Genomic DNA, 21160 nt, shown 5'->3' on the forward strand with positions numbered 1-21160 from the left:
GGCTCCAAATTTCCACACTTCCTCCACCAGGACCAACTCAGGAGTTGTTGTAAGAGAGACTTAGAAGCAGCAACACAATTGGTAAAGAGGCTAAAAGAATGATCCAGAGATGAATTTGCACAGAGTCTCACAATTCATACTTAGATTGTTTGGTAACATGTCAACTGAAGTAACAAAGTTACTTAAAAGTTATTTTGGGGCGCCTGGTTGGCTCAGTCAAAAGAGCATGTGACTCTTGATCTCAGGGTCATGAGTTTGAGCCCCGCATTGTGTGTAGAGATTACTTAATTAAATAAAAGTTAAAAAAAAAAGTCTTTTCGTTTATAATTTACTTAAGTTTCATATAAGATCCACTGCCCTTGTCAAATAGTTTTTTTTCCAATTTGAAGTAATTTTAGGGGTGAGGATGGATGAATTTTGAAAAAACTACTCCCATTTCACCTCCACCTTCAATCTCAGCAGATGACCTACCTCACCTCAGACTTCTAAGACGAAAGTGAATTCACCCATCAAGAACTTCTTCGTGGATGGAACTAGAGTGCATTATGCTAAGTAAAATAAGTCAGTCAGAGAAAGACAAATATCACATGATTTCGCTCACATGTGGAATTTAAAATACAAAACAGGTGAACATAAGGGAAGGGAAGCAAAAATAATATAAAAACAGAAAGGGAGACAAACCAGAAGAGCCTCTTAAATACAGAGAACAAACTGAAGGTTGCTGGGAGGCTGCTGGGTCGGGGGGGATGGGCTAAATGGGCAAAGGGCATTAAGGAGGACGCTAGTTGGGATGAGCACTGGGTGTCGTATGGAAGTGATGAATCACTAAATTCTATTCCTGAAATCATTATTACACTTTATGTTAACTAACTTGGATTTGAATTAAAAAAAAAAAAAAAAGAACTTCTTTAGTTCCCTCAACTGTAAAATGGAGATAATAATAGTATCTATCGCATAGCAGTGTTGCGAGGATTAAACAAGTTGTAATTCGTGAAGCACTTGGATCAGCAAGTGGGGTGGGAAGCACTGTCAGCAGCTGTAATTATTACCTCTCAACCTCCCCCAGCACATCTATAAACCTACCTGTCTCTGCACCCACCAACTTCCCTTCCCTCTTCCTGCTATAAGAAAGGTAACTCCTCTCCTCCCCTGGTGCTCTGGAGATCCCATCTTTTCCAGCCTTCTGCAGGACATATTAGCAATCATTTTCCCTCATTTCTGTATCTTCAACCTTGCCCTCTCCATAGGCTCCTTCCCATCATAAGAAACTATAAACTCATTTACATTCCCACAGCAATAAATCCATATTGTAATAACTTGTTCGTTGTTTAGACAGATTGTTGCTAATTACTAGTTACGGCCCCAAATTTAACTCATCTATCTGTTCTTGGAGACTATTGGTTCAGTGTCCCTGAAGCCCTAACCTCGAATATTCACCATGAAATTAATATATTTCTCCTATATTAGTCTCCTCTCTTAGCTTGGGCTGCAGCAAGAGATAGCCCCTATTGTCACTAGTTTAAAACGATTGATTTCTTTCTTTTATTTCCACCATCTGAAACATGCTAGTCACAGCAGCAGTGAGAAGGAGATAGAGAGAAAGGGAAATTTTGCTGCAGTTCTTAAATGTTTCCTTTAAACATTTCCTTAAATGTTTACTTGAGAGTGTATGTTATCTCCACTCATATTTCACACAGCTGTAATACGAAGAGGTGAAATATAATCCACCATCCACTCAGCAGGAGAGAAGAAACAGTGGTGAGTGGTCCACGTGTCTACAAAATTGGAAATAATAATGAGTCATTCTTGTATCTACTACATCTCCTTGTGTCTGACAAATGGGACTAATAACCTGCTGCTGTTGTCTTTTGACCTTATCCAATATTTGATAATATTTTCCTAAAGGACAAATAATGTGTACATTATGCAGTAGTCCCTCCTTATCCACAGGGAATATGTTCCAAGACTCCCAGTGACTGCTTGATGTCGTGGATAGTACCAAACCCTATATATACCATGATTTTTCCTATACATACATACCTATCATCAATCTCATACACAGTAAGAAATTAACAACAATAAAAGAATTATAACAATATATGATAATAAAAGTTCTGTGAACATGTTCTTTCAAAATTTCTTACTGAACTGTACTCACATTTCATGTGATGATATGATAAAATGCCTACGTGATGACATGAAATGAGGTGAATGATGTAGGCATTGGGACGTAGTATTAGGCTACTATTGACCTCTGACCATACCTCAGAAAGAGTCATCTGCTTCCAGATCCTAGTTGACCACGGCTAACTGAAACCTTAAAAAGTGAAACTGTGGGTAAGGGCGGACTACTGTATTTACATTTTGCAACAAGCATGAAAACATAAAATGTTTGCACACAGAACTAATTGTAAAGCTAAAACTATAAAACTTTACAAGAAAACATAGGAGAAAATCTTTATTACCGTGAGGTAGGCAAACATCTTTTTGGCTAGGACATACAAAACCAACCATTTAAAAAAAAAAGCTAATATACTACACTTCAAAAAAATGGAAAACTTTTGTTTTTCAACAGATTTTAAAAAGAGATAAAATAGCAAACTGCATTACATATATTCATATCTCTGACCAAATAGAAAGTGTATCCACGATATATAGTAAACTCTTACAATATAATAATTTAAAAATAACCAAAGAAGCTAAGTAAAAAATAAGCAAAAGATTTGAACACAAACTTCAAAGAAACATAGAAATAGCCAATATATATACATCATTAGTCATCAGAGAAATACAAAATAAAAGCACAGAGATAATACTATACTGCGTACCAGATACCAGTTGGAATGGTTGAATTAAAAATACAAACAGGGGCGCCTGCATGGCTCAGCTGGTTAAGCATCCAACTTCGGCTCAGGTCATGATCTTGTGATTTGTGAGTCTGAGCCCTGCATCGGGCTCTGTGCTGACAGCTCAGAGCCTGGAGCCTGCTTCAGATTCTGTCTCCTCCTCTCTCTGCCCCTCCCACGTTCATGCTCTGTCTCTCAATAATAAACAAACATTAAAAAAAAATTTTTTTTTTTTTTAATGCAAACAATACAGGGGTACCTGGCTGGCTCAGTTAAGAGTCTGACTCTTGATTTTGGCTCAGGTCATGATCTCAAGGTTCATGGGATCAAGCCCCATGTTGGGCTCCGTGTGGACAGCACAGAGCCTGCCTGGGATTCTCTCTCTCCCTCTCTCTCTCTGCTCTGTCCCCGTTCATCCTTTCTCTTTCTCTCTCTCTCTCTCTCTCTCTCCCTCAAAATAAATAAACTTTAAAAAATTAACATAAATAAACATGCAAACAATACCAAGTGTTGATGACGATATGGAACACCTGAACTTTTATTCACTAATGCTAGACATGGTACAACCATTTTGGAAAACAATGTGGCTATTTCTTCTTATACAATTAAACATACTTACACTTACCATATATCCCAGCATTTCCACATGTTGGTATTTACCCTAGAGAAATGAAAACATATGTCCACACAAGACTTTGACACAAATACTCATGACAGCTTTATTCTTAATAGCCAAAAAATGGAAGCAATCTAAATGTCCATCCATTACAGGTGAATTGCAGTACATCCATGCAATGGAACACCACACAGCAATACAAAGGGACAAACCATTAATAAGCCGTGCAAAAGAAGTCTGACACAAAAAATTACAACATGATTCCAATTATATGAAACCCTAGAAAAGAATCCTACCTAATTTATGGTGGCAGGAAGGTGGTAAGCAGTTGCTTGGGGCTGAGCTGAGGGTAAAGGAACAGACTTGAATGGGACATAAGAGAACTTCTTGGGGTGATGGAAATGTCCCATACCCAGGCCTAGATCTTGGTTCCTAAATGTTCTCTCCCTTAAATGGAGCCAGGGCTCCTTAGAAAAATGCTCAGGGAAAGTGCAAAGTGAACAAAGCAAGTATAAGTTGAGTCTAGAACAACTCGTTGTGCCAGGAAAGAAGGGTTCACCAAATGGGGACACATCAAAAAAGAAAGGGAAAAGACAGAAGAATACCAACAAATAAATACCTAAAGATGACAGAAATTGAAAACCATCATTTTATGATACCATCGTCATAATTGACTCAGGCTATAATTATGGATATTGAAACCACTGGATAAAAGACTGATGGAAAACAGAATTTAGAAAAACATGGCAGACTACTTGCCAAAAGATCAAATATCAATAATAATTGGACAAACTGCTATTATGTGCCTCCTCATGTATTGCACTTAAGTGACCAAAACATCACCTACATATTACTGTAAGTATTGCTGTAAGTAAATGTTCCAGATCAGTCTCGAGAAAGATATTGGACAAATCTAAATTAAGGGTTATTCTGTAAAATAACTGACCTGGACACTTCAAAAACTGTGTCATGAAAGACAATAATAATGATAATAATAATAATAATAATAATAATAATAATAATAATAATAAAGCTACTAAACTATACTGGTTAGCCTAAAGGAGAGTTAAAGAGACAAAACAAATAAATGTATCACTTGTTCCTTCATTGGGTCTTTGTTATAATAACTATTAAGTTCACGTGGACAACTGGGGGAAATTTGAACATAATTAGGTAATACTGTTGCATTAACATTATATTTCTGGAAGTGATTAATTGTATCTTCTTAGGAGACAAGGCTGAAGTATTTAGGGGTGATGTCTACAAAGAGCACTCAAGTGGTTCAGCAAAATATATGTGCGTGATGCCAAGGTGGTCACGGAAAAGCAAACAGGACAAAATGCAAAGAAAAAAAAAAAGAAGAAAGTGAAGAAAAAGCAAAACTTCATTGTCAGAAACAAAAGAACACTTAAATAAATGAAAAAGATACATGTTCCAGGTAGGAAAACTCAATACTGTCAAGATGTCAATTCTTACGTAGTAAGAATACTGTATTTCTCCATTCATTTGAAATGACACTTTTCTTATATAATAACTCCTGTATTATAAAAGTGGCACTTTAATGAAGAATTTAAGATTATATTTTAAATGGTACTGGTTAGGGGCACCAGGGTGGCTCAATGAGTTAAGTTCCAACTTTGGCTCAGGTCACAATCTCACAATTTGTGAGTTTGAGCCCTGCATTGGGCTCTGTGCTGATAGCTCAGAATCTGGAGCTGGCTTCAGATCCTGTGTCTCCCCCTCTCTCTCTGCCCCTCCCCCATTCTCTCTCTCTCGCTCTCTCTCTCAAAAATAAATAAACATTAAAAAATGTTTTAATAAAAAAGAATGGTATTGGTTAACTGTTAGAAGCAAAGGGCAAGAAGTAAACCCTAGCTTCAAAATATACATTAAAAAAAATCAGCTGCATTACAGAGTCAAAAAAAATTTTAAGCCATTTCTTCAACAAAAAATAAGGGGAGGAAGGAAGGGGAAAATATGGAGGAGATAGCTACAGATTAAAAGAAACTTCAATATGTATCAAACAAAAGCAATGGGTGGACCTTACTTGATAACTAATTTCAAATTTTTAAAAACAATTATAAGTCAATTAGGAAAATGACACTGAACGACGGATATTAGGTTCTTTCCCTAAATTCTTTATGTGTTATAAGTGATCCTGTGGTTATGTTTAAAAAGTGAAACCCGGGGCGCCTGGGTGGCGCAGTCGGTTAAGCGTCCGACTTCAGCCAGGTCACGGTCTCGCGGTCCGGGAGTTCGAGCCCCGCGTCAGGCTCTGGGCTGATGGCTCAGAGCCTGGAGCCTGTTTCCGATTCTGTGTCTCCCTCTCTCTCTGCCCCTCCCCCGTTCATGCTCTGTCTCTCTCTGTCCCAAAAAAAAAATAAATAAACGTTGAAAAAAAATTTAAAATAAATAAATAAATAAAAAGTGAAACCCTAAATATCAACAGATTAAATGATATTCAGATGTCTGGAATTTGTTCCAAACTGCCCAAAGAGGGTCTGGAGGCAGATAGAGATGGAATAAGATTGGCCATATATTGATATTTGCTAAAAATGAGTGATAGGTACCACAGGCTCATTATGCCTCTCTCTACTCTTAAATATGGTTCAAATTTCACATAATTGTTTTTTTTAATGAAACCAAGAAATAATCTGAGGTAAACAACTTATTCTGATATTAGATGGGAAAGGACTGTCTATACATTAACAAGAAAAGATCAACAATGAAAAAGATTGAGATTTGATTAAAAATCTGTTTAAAAATAACAAAAGTTAGACAAACACTGCCTACAACATACAAAAGGATTAGTGTTCTTAGATATGTGAATAATAAAATAAGAAATATAACTGACCAGGGGCACCTGGGTGGTTCCGTCAGTTCAGAGTCTGACTTGGGCTCAGATTATGATCTCGCGGTTCATGGGTTTGAGCCCCATGTCGGGTTCTGCTGACAGCTCAGAGCCTGGAGCCTGCTTCGGATTCTGTGTCTCCCTCTCTCTGACCCACCCCCACTCACACTCTGTCTCTCTCTCAAAAATAAATAAACATTAAAAAAAATTTTTTTTAAGAAATATAATTGACTAATAAGCATAATAATATACCCAGGTTTCATTGTAGTAAAATAAATGTAAATTAAAACAATGAGCTCTCCTTTATACTTCTTAATGTTTTTTTTTTAATTTTAATGATAATATTCAGGATTGGAAGAGTACTTAAAAACAATGCCACATATCATTTCTAGAATGCAAATAACAAAAGACACCAGAACTAAAAAAAGGCTTCTACTCTTTGAGAAAGTAATTCCCATTGCAGGAACTTAATTTAGAGAAGTAACCAAATACACAAAGTTTTCAGTTCAAAGATGTTTATGAAAGCACTATTTATACTGGTGAGACATTGGAAACTGAAATATTAAAGGACAGGTGACCTGCCCACTGAAGTACAATATTACATCAGCACTAGAAGTCCAATGATGTGAAGATGCTCAACTTATCCACGATCCTTTATCAACCTAACCTGAAAAAAAAAAAATCTGTGTAGATAGAAGAAAACATCCTCAATACGTTGATACCCAATATATTAACAAAACATGATTAGATCATATTCTTTTTTAATGTTTTTATTTATTTTTGAAGGAGAGAGAGAGAGACAGAGCATGAGCGGGGGAGGAGCAGACAGAGAGGGAGACACAGAATCCGAAGAAGGCTCCAGGCTCTGAGCTGTCAGCACAGAACCCGATGAGGTGCTCGAACTCACAGACTACAAGATCATGACCTGAGCTGTAGTTGAATGCTTAACCGACTGAGCCACCCAGGCACCCCAATTAGATCATAAATTTTGCTTATTTTTGTCAGTTTTTCCTAAATTCTCTACATAGAATATGTTACTTTCATACTTAGAAAATGTTCAAGGAGACTATTTCAGACTTTAGAAAATGTACTTTGTTGGCTAGGAATTACTCTAATTTTTTGTTCTTTTGATTTGTTTTGTTTTTTGAGAGAGAGAGAGGGGGCACAGTGAGCGAGGGGCAGAGAGAGAGTGAGAGAGAGAGAAGTGGGGCTCACCTGAAGCAGGGCTTGCTTGAGCTCACCTAACGTGGCACTTGAACTCAGGAACCGTGAGATCATGACCTGAGCCGAAGCCAGATACTTAACCAACTGAGCCACCCAGGTGCCCAATTTTTTGTTCTTTTACCAACGGGCTCAGGTAAAAAGAAACACAAATGAACAATGCTCAAAATGAAGTCACCATTTTTCCTTGTATGTTATCCTGCTATTTTAAACGAAAACTATCTGGAGTGTTCCAGTTTCTTCTGAAATTTCTACCTGTTTTCTCCTCCCAAAAGTAAAGCGAACACAACTTAAATGGAGATTCAATACATATTTCCTCCTTATGAATTAGCTAATCTTGTAACCTAAAAGGAAGGCTACCCTCGGACATGACACACTATCTCCTGTGGGGTCCACCAGTCCCTGGGTCTTGTCACTGAGACAGTAATTGATTTAGAACCAAAACCTCCTTCTTCCATACTGTGTACATAAAAGACTGCAAACAACTAAGAGGTTTCTTCATCAATTTTCCAAATATCCTAAGTTTTCCTCTTAACTTCTATCTGGCTAGTCCTAGATGAAAAGCAAAAACTCTCCCAATTTCTCCTGTAAATCATGGCCAAAGGAACATTTCTCAGCTAGTTATATGGCACCTAGTAAAAACAAGTTCAGATATTTTTCATTAGATAAAGGGGAGAAATCTACAACCACAAAATTGGAGCAGTCTGCACAAACTATGGCTGTAAATGAGAGTTGTTGCCTAAGCCAAGTAGGCAAATAAAATTTGTCAAAGCCATTAGCCTTTCCAAACCCAGCTGCACTCTACTGCTCTTTTCACAGGGAAATGATCTCCATTCTTGATCACTAATGCCCTTAGCGGTTCTTAGGAGATTTGTAAATTTTAAAAGAACTCTAGAGACAAATCTAACATCACAACAACATCACCGTTCATTCACTTAACAAATATTTCTTGAGCACATATGTAGATAAAGGCTTTTTTTTTTTCCTGCTGCCTTCTAAATAGTCTATAAACTCAATATACTTCTATATACACTCTATGCCTGGTCCTATTCTTGGATTGATTTTTTTTAATGGGAATAAATAGATATTTTTGTTTTTTTTTAAATGTTTATTTTTGAGAGAGAGAGACAGCATGTGAGCAAGGGAGGAGCAGAGAGAGAGGGAGACACAGAATCCAAAGCAGCCTCCAGGCTCTGAGCTATGAGCACAGAGCCCGACGCAGGGCTTGAACTCACAAGCCATGAGATCATGACCTGAGCTGAAGTCGGACACTCAACTGACTGAGCCACCCAGGCGCCCCTAGATACCTCTGTATTTTTAATGAAAAGTGAACATCTTGATTTAAAGAATATTCCTTTAGGGACACCTGGGCGACTCAGTCAGTTAAGCGTCCGACTTCAGCTCAGGTCATGATCTCATGACTTGTGAGTTCGAACCCGCGTGGGGCTCTGTGCTGACAGCTCACGGCCTAGAGCCTGCTTCAGATTCTGTGTCTCCCTCTCTCTCAGTCCCACCCCTGCTCACGCTCTGTCTCTGTCTCTGTCTCTCAAAAAATAAACATTTAAATAAATAAATAAATAAATAAAACTCCTTTACAGATTACTTTTTAGGAGCTACTTAAAGGAAACGAGAAATACCTGCATCTGAGACTGAAATCCTTGAAAGAGTAAAGATCAAATTGCAAACATTATCAGAAATAAATTCATTTTCCTGCATTTGACCCAACTGAGATTTAAATAACCCTGATCATATCTTATTATAAACACACTTTAGCTATAACACACTGGTTGTTCAATATTACAGATTACAAAATTCTTATTAACAGAAAGACGTTATACCCTTTAGAATTATTTACATATAAAAAATTAGTAAATGGCACATACTTTACGCAAAATATGCCAATTAGAACCATTATTTTCTACTTTCATCATGTTGTATTCACATAAAGGGTGAAAAACTGCTTCTGAAAAAGCAGTTTAATTTTAGGAAGTCTTTTATATTCATTCAATAACAATTATTGAACATCTTCCAAAATATAAAACATGGTAGAGACTAAAATAGAGACAAATATAACATGATGCATGTCAGTTATAATGATTTTAGAGTACTTATGATTTATGTGACGCTTGCCTCCATGCATAGTCTTGATCTCTGCTACTATTCTTATAATCATTCTGATTCCAAAATGCATATAAAGGATTAATGGCACACTCTAGCCTCTCAGTTACTGGACTTCCTTACATCCAATGATCACATCCTCACTCTCACCTCAATCACCCACTCTCAACGGGATCTGTTGGATATTTAGCTTAGCAACTAATGTATCATGAGCAAAGTCTTAATTTCAAGCAGTCTGCTAACACCAAACTCCTGCCTTTCCAGTTAATTTCCTCTAGTGACAATGAGTCCAATAGTTCTTCAACCCCACCAGAACCTGTGATCTCTTGATATTTTATTCCCTAACCAAACTGGATTCCACAGACCACATATTTTCCTAGGAATCTCTTCCTCCATTCTACCTGCCTAGTAAAATCCAACTTTTAGTTAAAACCAACCTTCCACTAACTCCACACCTGCACCCACATAGTTCACTGTGGCTGAGGGAAAATGTACATAGTAATGGTATCTGCTCTCACTTTAAAGTTAGGATGACAGGGGGGCCTGGGTGGCTCAGTCAGTTGAGCATCCGACTCTTGAATTTGGCTCAGGTCAGTATCCCAGCATCGTAGGACTGAGCCCCAAGTTAGGCTCCATGCTGAGCATGGAGTCTGCCTAAGATTCATTCTCTCTCTCTCTCTCTCTCTCTCTCTCTCTCTCTCTTCCTCTGCCCCCACCCCACTCATGCCTGTGTTCTGTCTAAACTAAAAATTCAAATTAAAAAAATAAGCTAGGATAAACCTCATGTTAGCTCAGTGCTATTACATTTCCTTATTCCATTCACTCTTCCAGATAATTTTCACACCTTTGTCTCTCTTCCTGGAAGAGAGAATGGAATACATCCAGTTGCCTACTCACTTCTGGCACTCAGATGTCTAAACAGGCATCTCAAATTTAACCTAACTCATTTGCTCCACCAAATCTTATTCTTCCCCAAACTAGTAAGGTGTTCCACCTTTTACTCAGTTGTTCAAATATCGTTACAGTCACCCCTCTACACACACACACACACACACACACACACACTCTCTCTCTCTCTCTCTCTCTTCAACTCCTACCCCTTCTTGCCAAACCCCTTCTTGCCAGTACCGCTACCTCAGTTGACTCATACAAAACCCTCAATAGCTTTCCCTGCTTCTACTCTTGTGTGAACAATACACTCTGTTCCCCATAAAGCAACCAGTAATCCTTTTAAGGTAAGTCCTATCCCATTCACCTACTCAACACCCTCCAGTGACTCTGGTCATATTCAGAATAAAACCCAGAGTGTTCTCCAACAGATTATGAGACCCTAAATTACTAGTTAGCAAACTAGGGTCAACAGGCAAAACCTGGCTCATTGCTTGTGTTTGTAAAAAAGGCTTTTATGAGGGGCACCCGGCTGGCTCAGTGGGTTAGGCATCTGACTCCTGCTCAGGTCATGACCTCATGGATCATGGGTTTGAGCCCAGCATTGGGCTCTGTGCTGACATCTCAGAGCCTGGAGTCTGCTTCGGATTCTGTGTCTCCCTCTCTCCCTGCCCCTCCCCTGCTTGTGCTTGCTTTCGCTCGCTTTCTCCCTCTCTCTCTCTCTCTCGCTTTCTCCCTCTCTCTCTCTCTCTCTCTCAATAATAAAAAAACATTAAAAAATTTTAAGAAAAAGGTTTTTCTGGAACACAGCCACACCCACTTGTCCATGTAACACCTGTGGCTGCTTTCCTGCTACAATGTCAAAGATTAGCAGCTATGACAGAGACCTTAAAGCACCCAAATATTTTTACTGAAAGAAGTTTGATGTGCCTCTGGTCTCCCCTCACTCGCTGTGCTCCAGCCACATTGGTGAGCTTCTTCTTGCATGCTGAGCCCACTCCCACCTCAGGCCTCGGTACTTACACTCTCTGCCCGGAACATGCTTCTCCCACATGCCCCACATAGATCAGGCCTCTCTGCTCACATTACCACCACAAAGAGAACTTCCCTGACTGTGCCAATAAAATAGCGTCCGACATTTCTAGCTCCTCACTCTGTTTTACTCCTCTCTATGGCCCTTAGAAGTGACCCCTATAGGTCATCCCTCACTTCCCCATGGAATGTAAGTTCCATGAGTGCAGGCCTTTTGTTCCAGTCACTCCTGTATGCCCAGCACACTGCACATAGCAGGAATTCAGTAGGTACCGAACAAATTGAATTTTTTTGATCCGCATTTGATCCTTCCTTTTTGCTCATTTGATTCCTTTTTTTGTCTTCGAGTTCCTTTATTTTGAATAGATGGTAGAGGAAAAACAAAACTTAAAACTCATAAGAACAAAAATTCTGTAATTCTGCCTGAGAATGCTTAATGTAAACGGATGTAAATTATATAACAGGCCATCTGAAAATACATCCCTGATCCTTGTATATGCTTAATTCTCATTGTCAGTAATGAAGCCAGAGAAATGGATGAATCAATAGCAGATTACTATTTATTTCTAACAGTTTGAATTCTGGTTTCTAGTCCGGCATGGAAGGAATTTGGAAGACATCATCACTCTGTCCTAGGAACAAGTGAAAATGCTGAATTGTAAATCAACAACTCTTCTTAGATCTATTAGAGAATTGAGATCACATGGCCAACCCCTGCTCCCAAAACTAGAGAGACAGCTGGATGCAGAGAATCACAACTTACCTGGGGCAGAAATCTCCATGGGAACCAGTACTGGGGTAGAAAAACCTAACCTGTAATTGGCTAATTGCCAAGGTTCGATGTGGACAAATTTGAGAGGTGAAAACTCCAAGGGGACCCAGTCATAGGGAAGGGCTTCCTATAATTTTCTAAGTTTTACCTCCAGGAGTTCTAACAAATCTCATAGTGAAGACAGAGAAAAAGCCCTTTCCTGCTTTTGGCAGAAGAGAGAAAGTAGACATTTTGAAATACGCCCAAAGCATTCATCAGTTCTTAACAAGACCTGCCCTCATAGGAAACTATTTTACCAGAACCTAAATTTACAAGGTTTTATGAGAGCCTAACTGACCGGGGAGAAGTCTTCCAGTGGGAGAAGGTCAATACCCAATTCCAGCCTCCTCCAGCCATGCTGCCCCGCCTGAGTAAGGAGAAACAGGAAGCAGTTGTGAAGGTCACAGCCTCGGGGCACATGCTCACCTAATCAGGGGACTATAGACCACTTGCCCTCCCCCAATACCTCATCACCACACTGCCCAGGCCTATTCACCACAGCACGCTGTACCAGGCACATCATGTCCTGCTTTCAACAATTACATGGATCCTAAAGGGCAAAAAGCACACTTTAACATTTTATTTTTTTATTTTTTTTTATTTTTTTGGGACAGAGAGAGACAGAGCATGAACAGGGGAGGGGCAGAGAGAGAGGGAGACACAGAATTGGAAACAGGCTCCGGGCTCTGAGCCATCAGCGCAGAGCCCGACGCGGGGCTCAAACTCACGGACCGCGAGATCATGACCTGGCTGAAGTCGGATGCTTAACCGACTGCGCCACCCAGGCACCCCAAAAAGCACACTTTAAAGACACAGAGTAAGCCCTGAGATACAGCAGGCATGCTGGAATTATTAGACTGAGAAATTTTAAAACTGAATATGGTAAGAGAGGATTAATATGCTAATGAAAAAAGTAGACAACCTTTAAGAACAGAGTAATGGAAGCAGAGAGATGGAAATTAACAGAATCAAAAAAAAATGCTAGAGGGGCGCCTGGGTGGCTCAGTCGGTTAAGCGTCTGACTTCAGCTCAGGTCATGATCTCTCGGTCCGTGAGTTCGAGCCCCGCGTCGGGCTCTGTGCTGACAGCTCAGAGCCTGGAGCCTGTTTCAGATTCTGTGTCTCCCTCTCTCTGACCCTCCCCTGTTCATGCTCTGTCTCTCCCTGTCTCAAAAATAAATAAAACATTAAAAAAAATTGAAAAAAAATGCTAGAAATCAAAAACACTGTAAATGACTGGATACAGTTGAGGAAAGCATCTGTGACCTTGGGGTATATCAATAGAAACTTCCAGAACTAGGATGCCTGGGTGGCTCAATTGGTTAAGCATCTGACTCTTGATTTTGGCTCAGGTCATAGTTTCACACTTCATAAGATTGAGCCCCTTGTCAGGCTCTGCACTGACAGCAAAGGGCCTGCTTGGGATTCTCTCTCTGCCCTTCCCCCTCCCCTCCCACCCACCCCCCCGTCAAAATAAATAAACATTAAAAAAAAAACCTTCCAAAACTGAAAAGCAAAGCAAACAAACAAAAGAAGGAACAAAATGTCCAAAGACCGTGGGACCACTACAAAGGCACAACATACATGTAATGGGAATACAAAAAGAGAGATATAAACAGAAGAAACATGTGAAGCAAAGGAGACTGAGAATTTCCTAACATTAATGTCAGACAGCAAACCACAGATACAGGAAGCTCAAAGAACAAGCAGGATAAAAACAAAAACAAACAACAAAAAAATTTACTACTAGGCATATATTCAAACTGCAGAAAATCAAAGATAAGGGAAAAATCTTGGAAGAAGTCAGAGGCAAAAAATATCTTCTCTATAGAGGAGCAAAAATAAGAACAATATCAGACAACACCTCAGAAACCATGCAATTAAGGAAAGTGGAATGCAATATTTAAAGTGTTGAGGGAAAAAGATAATAATAAAGTACTGAAAGAAAAAAAAAAAGCTAGAATTCTGTATCCTGTGAAATTATCCTTCAAAAGTGAAGGAGAGACACAAATACCATATGATTTCATTTATATGTGGAGTCTAAAAAACAAAATAAATGAACAAAACAGAAACAGACTCAGATACAGAGAACAATCCGGTTGCCAGAGGGGAGGGGAGGTGGGAGGATGGGTGAAATAGAGGGAAGGGATTAAAAACAAACTTCCAGTTATAAAATGTACAGCAGAGACAATATAGTTAACAATATGGTAACAATTTTGTGTGGTGACATATGGTGGCTAGATTTGTCATGGTGATCATTTCATAATGTGTATGTGAATGTGTTTGTGTGTATGTGTGTGTATATAGAAGCACCATGTTGCATACCTGATACTACTATGTCAACTACACTTCAATTTAAAAAAAAAGTAAAGGAGAAATGCTTTCTCAGGCAAACAAAAATGAGGGAATTTGTTACCAGTAACCTGCCTTGCAAGAAATATTAAAAGATGTTCTTCAGGGGGTTCCTGGCTGGCTCAGTTGGTACAGCACGTGACTCTTGATCTCAGGGTTATAAATTTAAGCCCCATGTTGGGCCTATATAGAGCCTACTTATAAAATTAATAATAAATAAAATATATTTTTTAAGTTCTTCAGGGGCACCTGGGTGGCTCAGTTGGTTAAGCCCCTCACTTAGGCTCAGGTCATGATCTCACTGTTCACGAGTGCTGACAGCGCAGAGCCCGGAGCCTGCTTCGGATTCTGTATCTCCCTCTCTCCCTGCCTCTCCCCTGCTCATGCTCTGTTTCTCAAAAATGAATAAAAGTTAAAAAAAATTTTTTTAAGTTCTTCAGAGAGAAGGAAATGATATAGGTCAGAAGCTCAGATCTGTATAAAGGAAGAGCAATAGAGAAGAAATAAGAGGATGAAATACTCACATCTTTTTTTTTTTTTTTTGCCATATTTACCTTGTTACATGTTGCAAATTAAAAGTAATTTCAGGGGCACCTGGGTGGCTCAGTTGGTTGAGCATCCAACTTCGACTCAGGTCATGATCTCGTGGTTTGTGAGTTCCAGCCCTGCGTTGGGCTCTGTGCTGACAGCTCAGAGCCTGGAGCCTGCTTTGGATTCTGTGTCTCCTCTCTCTGCCCCTCCCATGCTCTCTCTCTCAATAATGTTAAAAAAAAAAAAAAAAAAAAAAACGTTATTTTAAGTAATTTCAAATTGTTTTAATGTTTATTTATTTGGGGGGGTGGGCGTGGAGAGGAAGAGGTGGAGAGAAAGAGAGGGAGAGGCAGAGGCAGAGGGAAAGGGAGAGGGAGAATCCCAAGCAGGCCCTGTGCTTTTATCACAGAGCCTGATGCGGGGTCTCAATCCTTTGAACCGTGAGATCATAACCTGAGCTGAAATCAAGAGTCAGATATTTAACCGACTGAGCTACTCAGGCGCCCCCCCGCCCCCCTGCCCAGTTTTTTCAAGTAATTTCGATCTGTAGGTAATCAGAGTTGTATCAGTTAAGTGGAAATAGGGGTGCCTGGGTGGCTCAGTCAGTTGAGCATCCAACTTCAGCTCAGGTCATGGTCTCACGGTTCATGGGTTCAAGCCCCACATCAGGTTCTGTGCTGACAGCTCAGAGCCTGGAGCCTGCTTCAGATTCTGCATCCCCCACCCCACCCCCACTCCCTGCCCCTCCCCCACTTACACTCTGTCTCTGTCTCTCGAAAGTGAATGAACATTAAAAAAAATTAATAGGGGCGCCTGGGTGGCGCAGTCGGTTAAGCGTCCGACTTCAGCCAGGTCACGATCTCGCGGTCCGTGAGTTCGAGCCCCGCGTCGGGCTCTGGGCTGATGGCTCAGAGCCTGGAGCCTGTTTCCGATTCTGTGTCTCCCTCTCTCTCTGCCCCTCCCCCGTTCATGCTCTGTCTCTCTCTGTCCCAAAAATAAATAAACGTTGAAAAAAAAAATTAAAAAAAAAAATTAGTAAGTGGAAATAGCTTGGAAGCAGACAAGAAGAGGAAAACTTGGTTAAAACTGTTTTCTTTCTGAGATGCTTAGTTAAGACTTTTTTGTTTTGTTTTGTTTTTTAAACAGGCTGCATGCCTATTGTGGAAGCCAATGCAGGGCTTGAACTCAAGACTCTGAGATCAAGGCATGAGCTGAGATCAAGAGTTGGACACTTAACCAACTGAGCCAAACAGGTACCCCTTATTTAAGGTTTTTAAAACAGCCTTGACAAATACATCCAAATAATTAACCATGTATCAAAAAGGCATAGTAGTAAGGCCTCTGGGTTTAAAATCAGGCAAAACCAGTTCAAACTCCAGTCTCAGCAACTTGCTGGCTATATAGTTTTGGGAAAGTTACCTAAGTAACTCATCCATAAAACAAAATTAGTGAAACCCATATTTTGTACATTAATTGTAAGGATTAAATGTGAAGGATATGCAAATTAACCTAGCTCTCTGTCCAGCCAATGACAATTGGCTAAGGCTTAATGATGGAGTGTAAACACTATAAATCTTGTAACTTTCTGTTTACGCTAACTTCATAAACTAGCTTAAAGGCAACAATTTTATAGCCAACGTCTAGTAAATATATAAAATACCAGAGCATGCATTTTGTGGACATCACTCCAGCTGTACCTTATTTTAAAATTTTTCCTACATCTTACATTTATTAGTTTTTTTTAATAAAATCGCTTCATAATAGTATAAAACCTTTGAAAACAAGAGGGGAACTAAAAAGGTAAGAAACAAACCAATAGTTTTCTATATTCTCTAAGGGATGGAGGAAATGATCCTAGAAGGGCATTTTAAAAGTATCTCAACCTCCAGGGTGCCTGGATGGCTCAGTTAAGCATTCAATTCTTGATTTTGGGTCCAGTCATGATCTCATGGTTTGCCCTGCACTGACAGCTGACAGGGGATCCTCTCTCCCTCTCTCTGCCCCTTCCCCCACTTGTGCATGCACACTTGCTCTCTCAAAAATAAACCAACAACAAAATATCTCAACTTCCAATACTTCATAATATGGCATCTAGGCAGACCCAGTGGCCCATATTAACAGCCACAGGAAATGCTGCTACATACTCTTTGTTGCTTACTATAAATCACTTCTGTATTTTCTTTTGCCCTTTTTTTTCATAGCAAAGAAGATAAAATTTCAACTGATATTAGCTAAATTTGCTTTGAATTTGTCTTGTGTTCAAATTTCCTTACAAACTATAACTATCAACTATCTTCTCCATACTAAATATTGTTCTCTACTTCAGGAAATATGTTGCTAAGTTCCTAAGTGGTTTGCCAAAATAAGTCATAATGCTGAAGGCAAAAAACAAATAATTTTTGGTTCAGTCCTATGGTAACAAGGCTGTATTTTTCCCTATTTGGAAATGCATCTAGGTAGGACTTGTTTGCCAGATTGAATATAACATACCATAAAGGCAAAGACCCACTTTTAAGTGCTTTAAGGACATTTCTGATGTTTTACCTCTCACAAAGATAAAAGGAGCAACGCGTTGTTCTGTATTATGCCATTACTTTTTTACATCCCATTTTAAAAGAAAACCTGTAATGGTACAATCAGAGCATCACAGAGCTAAAAAGGACACTCATTCTAGCCCCTTACCTCACTCCAAAGCAAGTCTGAATTTGATAGTATATTTGATTAAAACCTGATATTAGGGGTGCTAATGGGCTTACTCAGTTAAACATCAGACTTCAGCTCAGGTCATGATCTCATGGTTCATGAGTTCAAGCCCCACATTGGGCTCTTTGCTATCAGGGCAGAGCCTGCTTCGGATCCTCTGTTCCCCTCTGTCTCTGCCCCTCCTCCTCTTGCCCTCTCTCTCTCCAAAATAAACATTTAAAACAAAACAAAACAAAACAAAAAAAGACACCGGATCTTAACTTTCCCAGTAATGAATTCTATTATTTTAAAATCTTGGGAACTTACTTTTCAGTAAAATTTAAACTTTGAAAATTATGATTTACTTTTTTTTTTAATGTTTATTGATTTTGAGAGAAAGAGAATGAGCACTGGAGGGGCAGAGAGAGAGAGAGAGAGAGAGAGAGAGAGAGAATCCCAAGCAGGATCCGTGCTGTCAGCACAGAGTCCAACGTGGGCCTTGATCCCACGAACCATGAGATCATACCCTGAGCCAAAATCAAAAGTCAGACACTCAACTGACTAAGCCACCCAGGCTTCCTGATTTACTCCTTATTTTCTGCTATCTGGAAAGCAAGACAGAGCAGCAGCCTTCGGACTGGTATTTCCATTGCCTCTTCACCAGGCCCAGCTTTGCATCTACTACTAGACAGGGTGGCCCAAACAAATCTGACCGTCATTTCCCTTCTTGCAACCTTAAATTACTTACACTAATTTTTTATGTAAAGTGCAAACTGTGACAAATGGAGACGAGACCCTCAGCAGGGGACCCTCCCTACCTCTGCAGACTTCCCACACACCCATCAGGCAACCCCTCCACCTAAACACCAGGCTGTTCCTTGCTGCGGCACATGGAGATCCTATGTTAAACCACCCCATGTCCCCCTCCGCTCTCCAGCACTAAGTTGGTCATAATCTTTAAAAGGTAACTGTGGGTTCTCCTCTGAGGGGAGCCCGCCCTGATGCTCTGGGACTGGCCAAATGCTCTCTGTGCTTCCACCATGCTCCAGACAGAGCTCCGACGTGACACTTCACACTGGACAGAAATTATGTTACACATACTTCTCCCTACTCCCAAGTCTGCAAAGCATAAAGAGAACGTATTCATTTTTGTTCAAAGTAATAAGTTTGTGTTGGGTACTAAATATTTATACCAGTGTACTAAACTTTTTGTCTTCTTTGAACATGCCATTTCCTCTGGCAAATTTCACCATGTCCTACATCCAGTTTATTTTTATTTTTTTAAGTAGGTTTCACGGCCAGCATGGAGCCCATTGTGGGGCTTAAACTCATAACCCTGTGATCAAGACCCAAGCTGAGTCGGTCACTTAACCGACTTAGCCACCCAAATGCCCCTTCTATGTCCAGTTTCAAAGTTGCTTTCTCTGGGATATCACTCACAAATTCTGGAAGAAATTTCTCCAAATACTTGTTATTTACATGATCTTGGAAACATCATTCACCCTCTCTGCAGCTGCTTCCTCCACCATAAAATGGAGTAATATCAACTTCAGTTATTGTAAGGATTAAATGAGTTAATGTACTAAGAACAGAGTCTGGTACTTGGTGTTCACTATTCCTATTTTTCCAAGCGATAATGTTAATGCCTACTTAACCCACATTATTAAGGAAAAATATGTAAGATGACTCACTTAACTGCAAATTATATATCCAATTAAGGGGTTACATTCACAATATATATAGAACTCCTACAACTCAACACCAAAAAAATATAATCATCCAATTAAAAGGTGGCAGATGACCTGATGGAAATTTTTCCAAAGAAGACAGTGATTAACAGACACATAAAAAGATGCTCAATTTTCACTAGTCATCAGGAAAGTGCAAATCATAACCACAATGAAGAGGCACCTGGATGGCTCAGTTGGTTGAGCATCCAACTCTTGCTCTTGGCTCAGGTCATGACTGCAATCATGTTGTGGGATCGAACCCTATATGGAGCCTGCTTAAGATTCCTTCTCCCTCTGCCCCTCTCTCCCATTTACACTCCCTCTAAAATAAAAAACAAAACAACAGAAAAACCTATAATGAGGTATCACCTGAGTCACACTGGCTAGTATCAAAAACACAAGAAATAAAAGGTGTTGGTAAGGATGTGGAGAAAAGGGAACTTCTGTTCACTGTTGGTGGGAAAGCAAATTGGTGCAACCAATGTGGAAAACAGTATGAAGATTCCTCAAACAATTAAAAATAGAAATACCATATGACCTAGTAATTCCACTGCTAGGTGTTTAAAGAAACACAAAACCTCTAATTCAAAAAGATATATGCATCCTTATGTTTATTGCAGAATTATTTACAATAGCCAAGATATGAAAGCAGCCCAAGTGTCCATTAATGAAGTATGGTATATGTGTGTGTGTGTAAAATATACTATATACATATGTATTATAATATGTATATATTATAATGTATATGTATATTATGTATGTACTAATATATATTATGTATTAATATGTATATATATTGTATTGTAACATGTATATAACTGTATATTGTACACACACACACATATATTATGTATATGTAAAAATAATGAAATACCTATCAGCAATAAGAAAAAAGATCTTGCCTTTTGCAACAATATGGATGGACCTAGAGGGTATTTTGCTAAGTGAAATAAGTCAGAGAAAGGCAAATATTATGACTTTACTTATATATGGAATCTAAACAAATGAGTAATAATTTTTTTAAAAAGACTCATAAGTAAAGAGCAGAAACTGATGGGGGGTGGTGGGAGAAGCAGGTGAAGGGGATTAAGAGATATAAACTTCCAGTTATAAAGTCATGTGGATGACAAGTACAATGTAGAGAATATAGTATTATGTAATGTACGGAACTGTTGAATAACTATGTTGTACGCCTGACACGAATGTAACATTGTCTAGCAACTAGATTTCAATTAAAAAAATTTCTGGCTGAAACATAAAATAAAAAATAAAACGTTGTCACACTGGTTAAAAAAAAAAGTGACTCATTTAAATTGGTGTTTGGTACACAGGCTGTAAGGGATAAGCAGTTGTCTTAGTGTACCTAAATTTTTTATCACAAGTAACTAGAACCATTGATCATTCTCTACCACCATTTGGCAGCTGATAAGCATATCAAATAGTATCTGTCTCTACTAGGTCTTAGGTTGAATTCCTCAATAAG

At 39.2% G+C, this 21160-nt stretch overlaps 1 protein-coding gene across 1 annotated transcript in view; it reads right to left on the reverse strand.

Moving 5' to 3' along the window:
* Positions 1-2277: 2277 nt before the first annotated feature.
* AEBP2 (AE binding protein 2) overlaps positions 2278-21160 on the reverse strand; it is a 96037-nt gene continuing 77154 nt past the window's right edge. The window contains exons 9-10 of the mRNA XM_086713953.1: positions 3472-3507; positions 2278-2317 (exon numbers count right to left, since the gene is read on the reverse strand). Of these exons, the coding sequence (XP_086570079.1) occupies positions 2293-2317; positions 3472-3507 (61 nt within the window). The 3' untranslated portion in view covers positions 2278-2292. The remainder of the gene's footprint in view (positions 2318-3471; positions 3508-21160) is intronic.

This window comes from Puma concolor, chromosome B4 (genome assembly GCF_028749965.1).
Source record: "Puma concolor isolate L17-30 chromosome B4, mPumCon1.1.hap2, whole genome shotgun sequence".
In the NCBI taxonomy this organism is placed as follows: domain Eukaryota; kingdom Metazoa; phylum Chordata; class Mammalia; order Carnivora; family Felidae; genus Puma; species Puma concolor.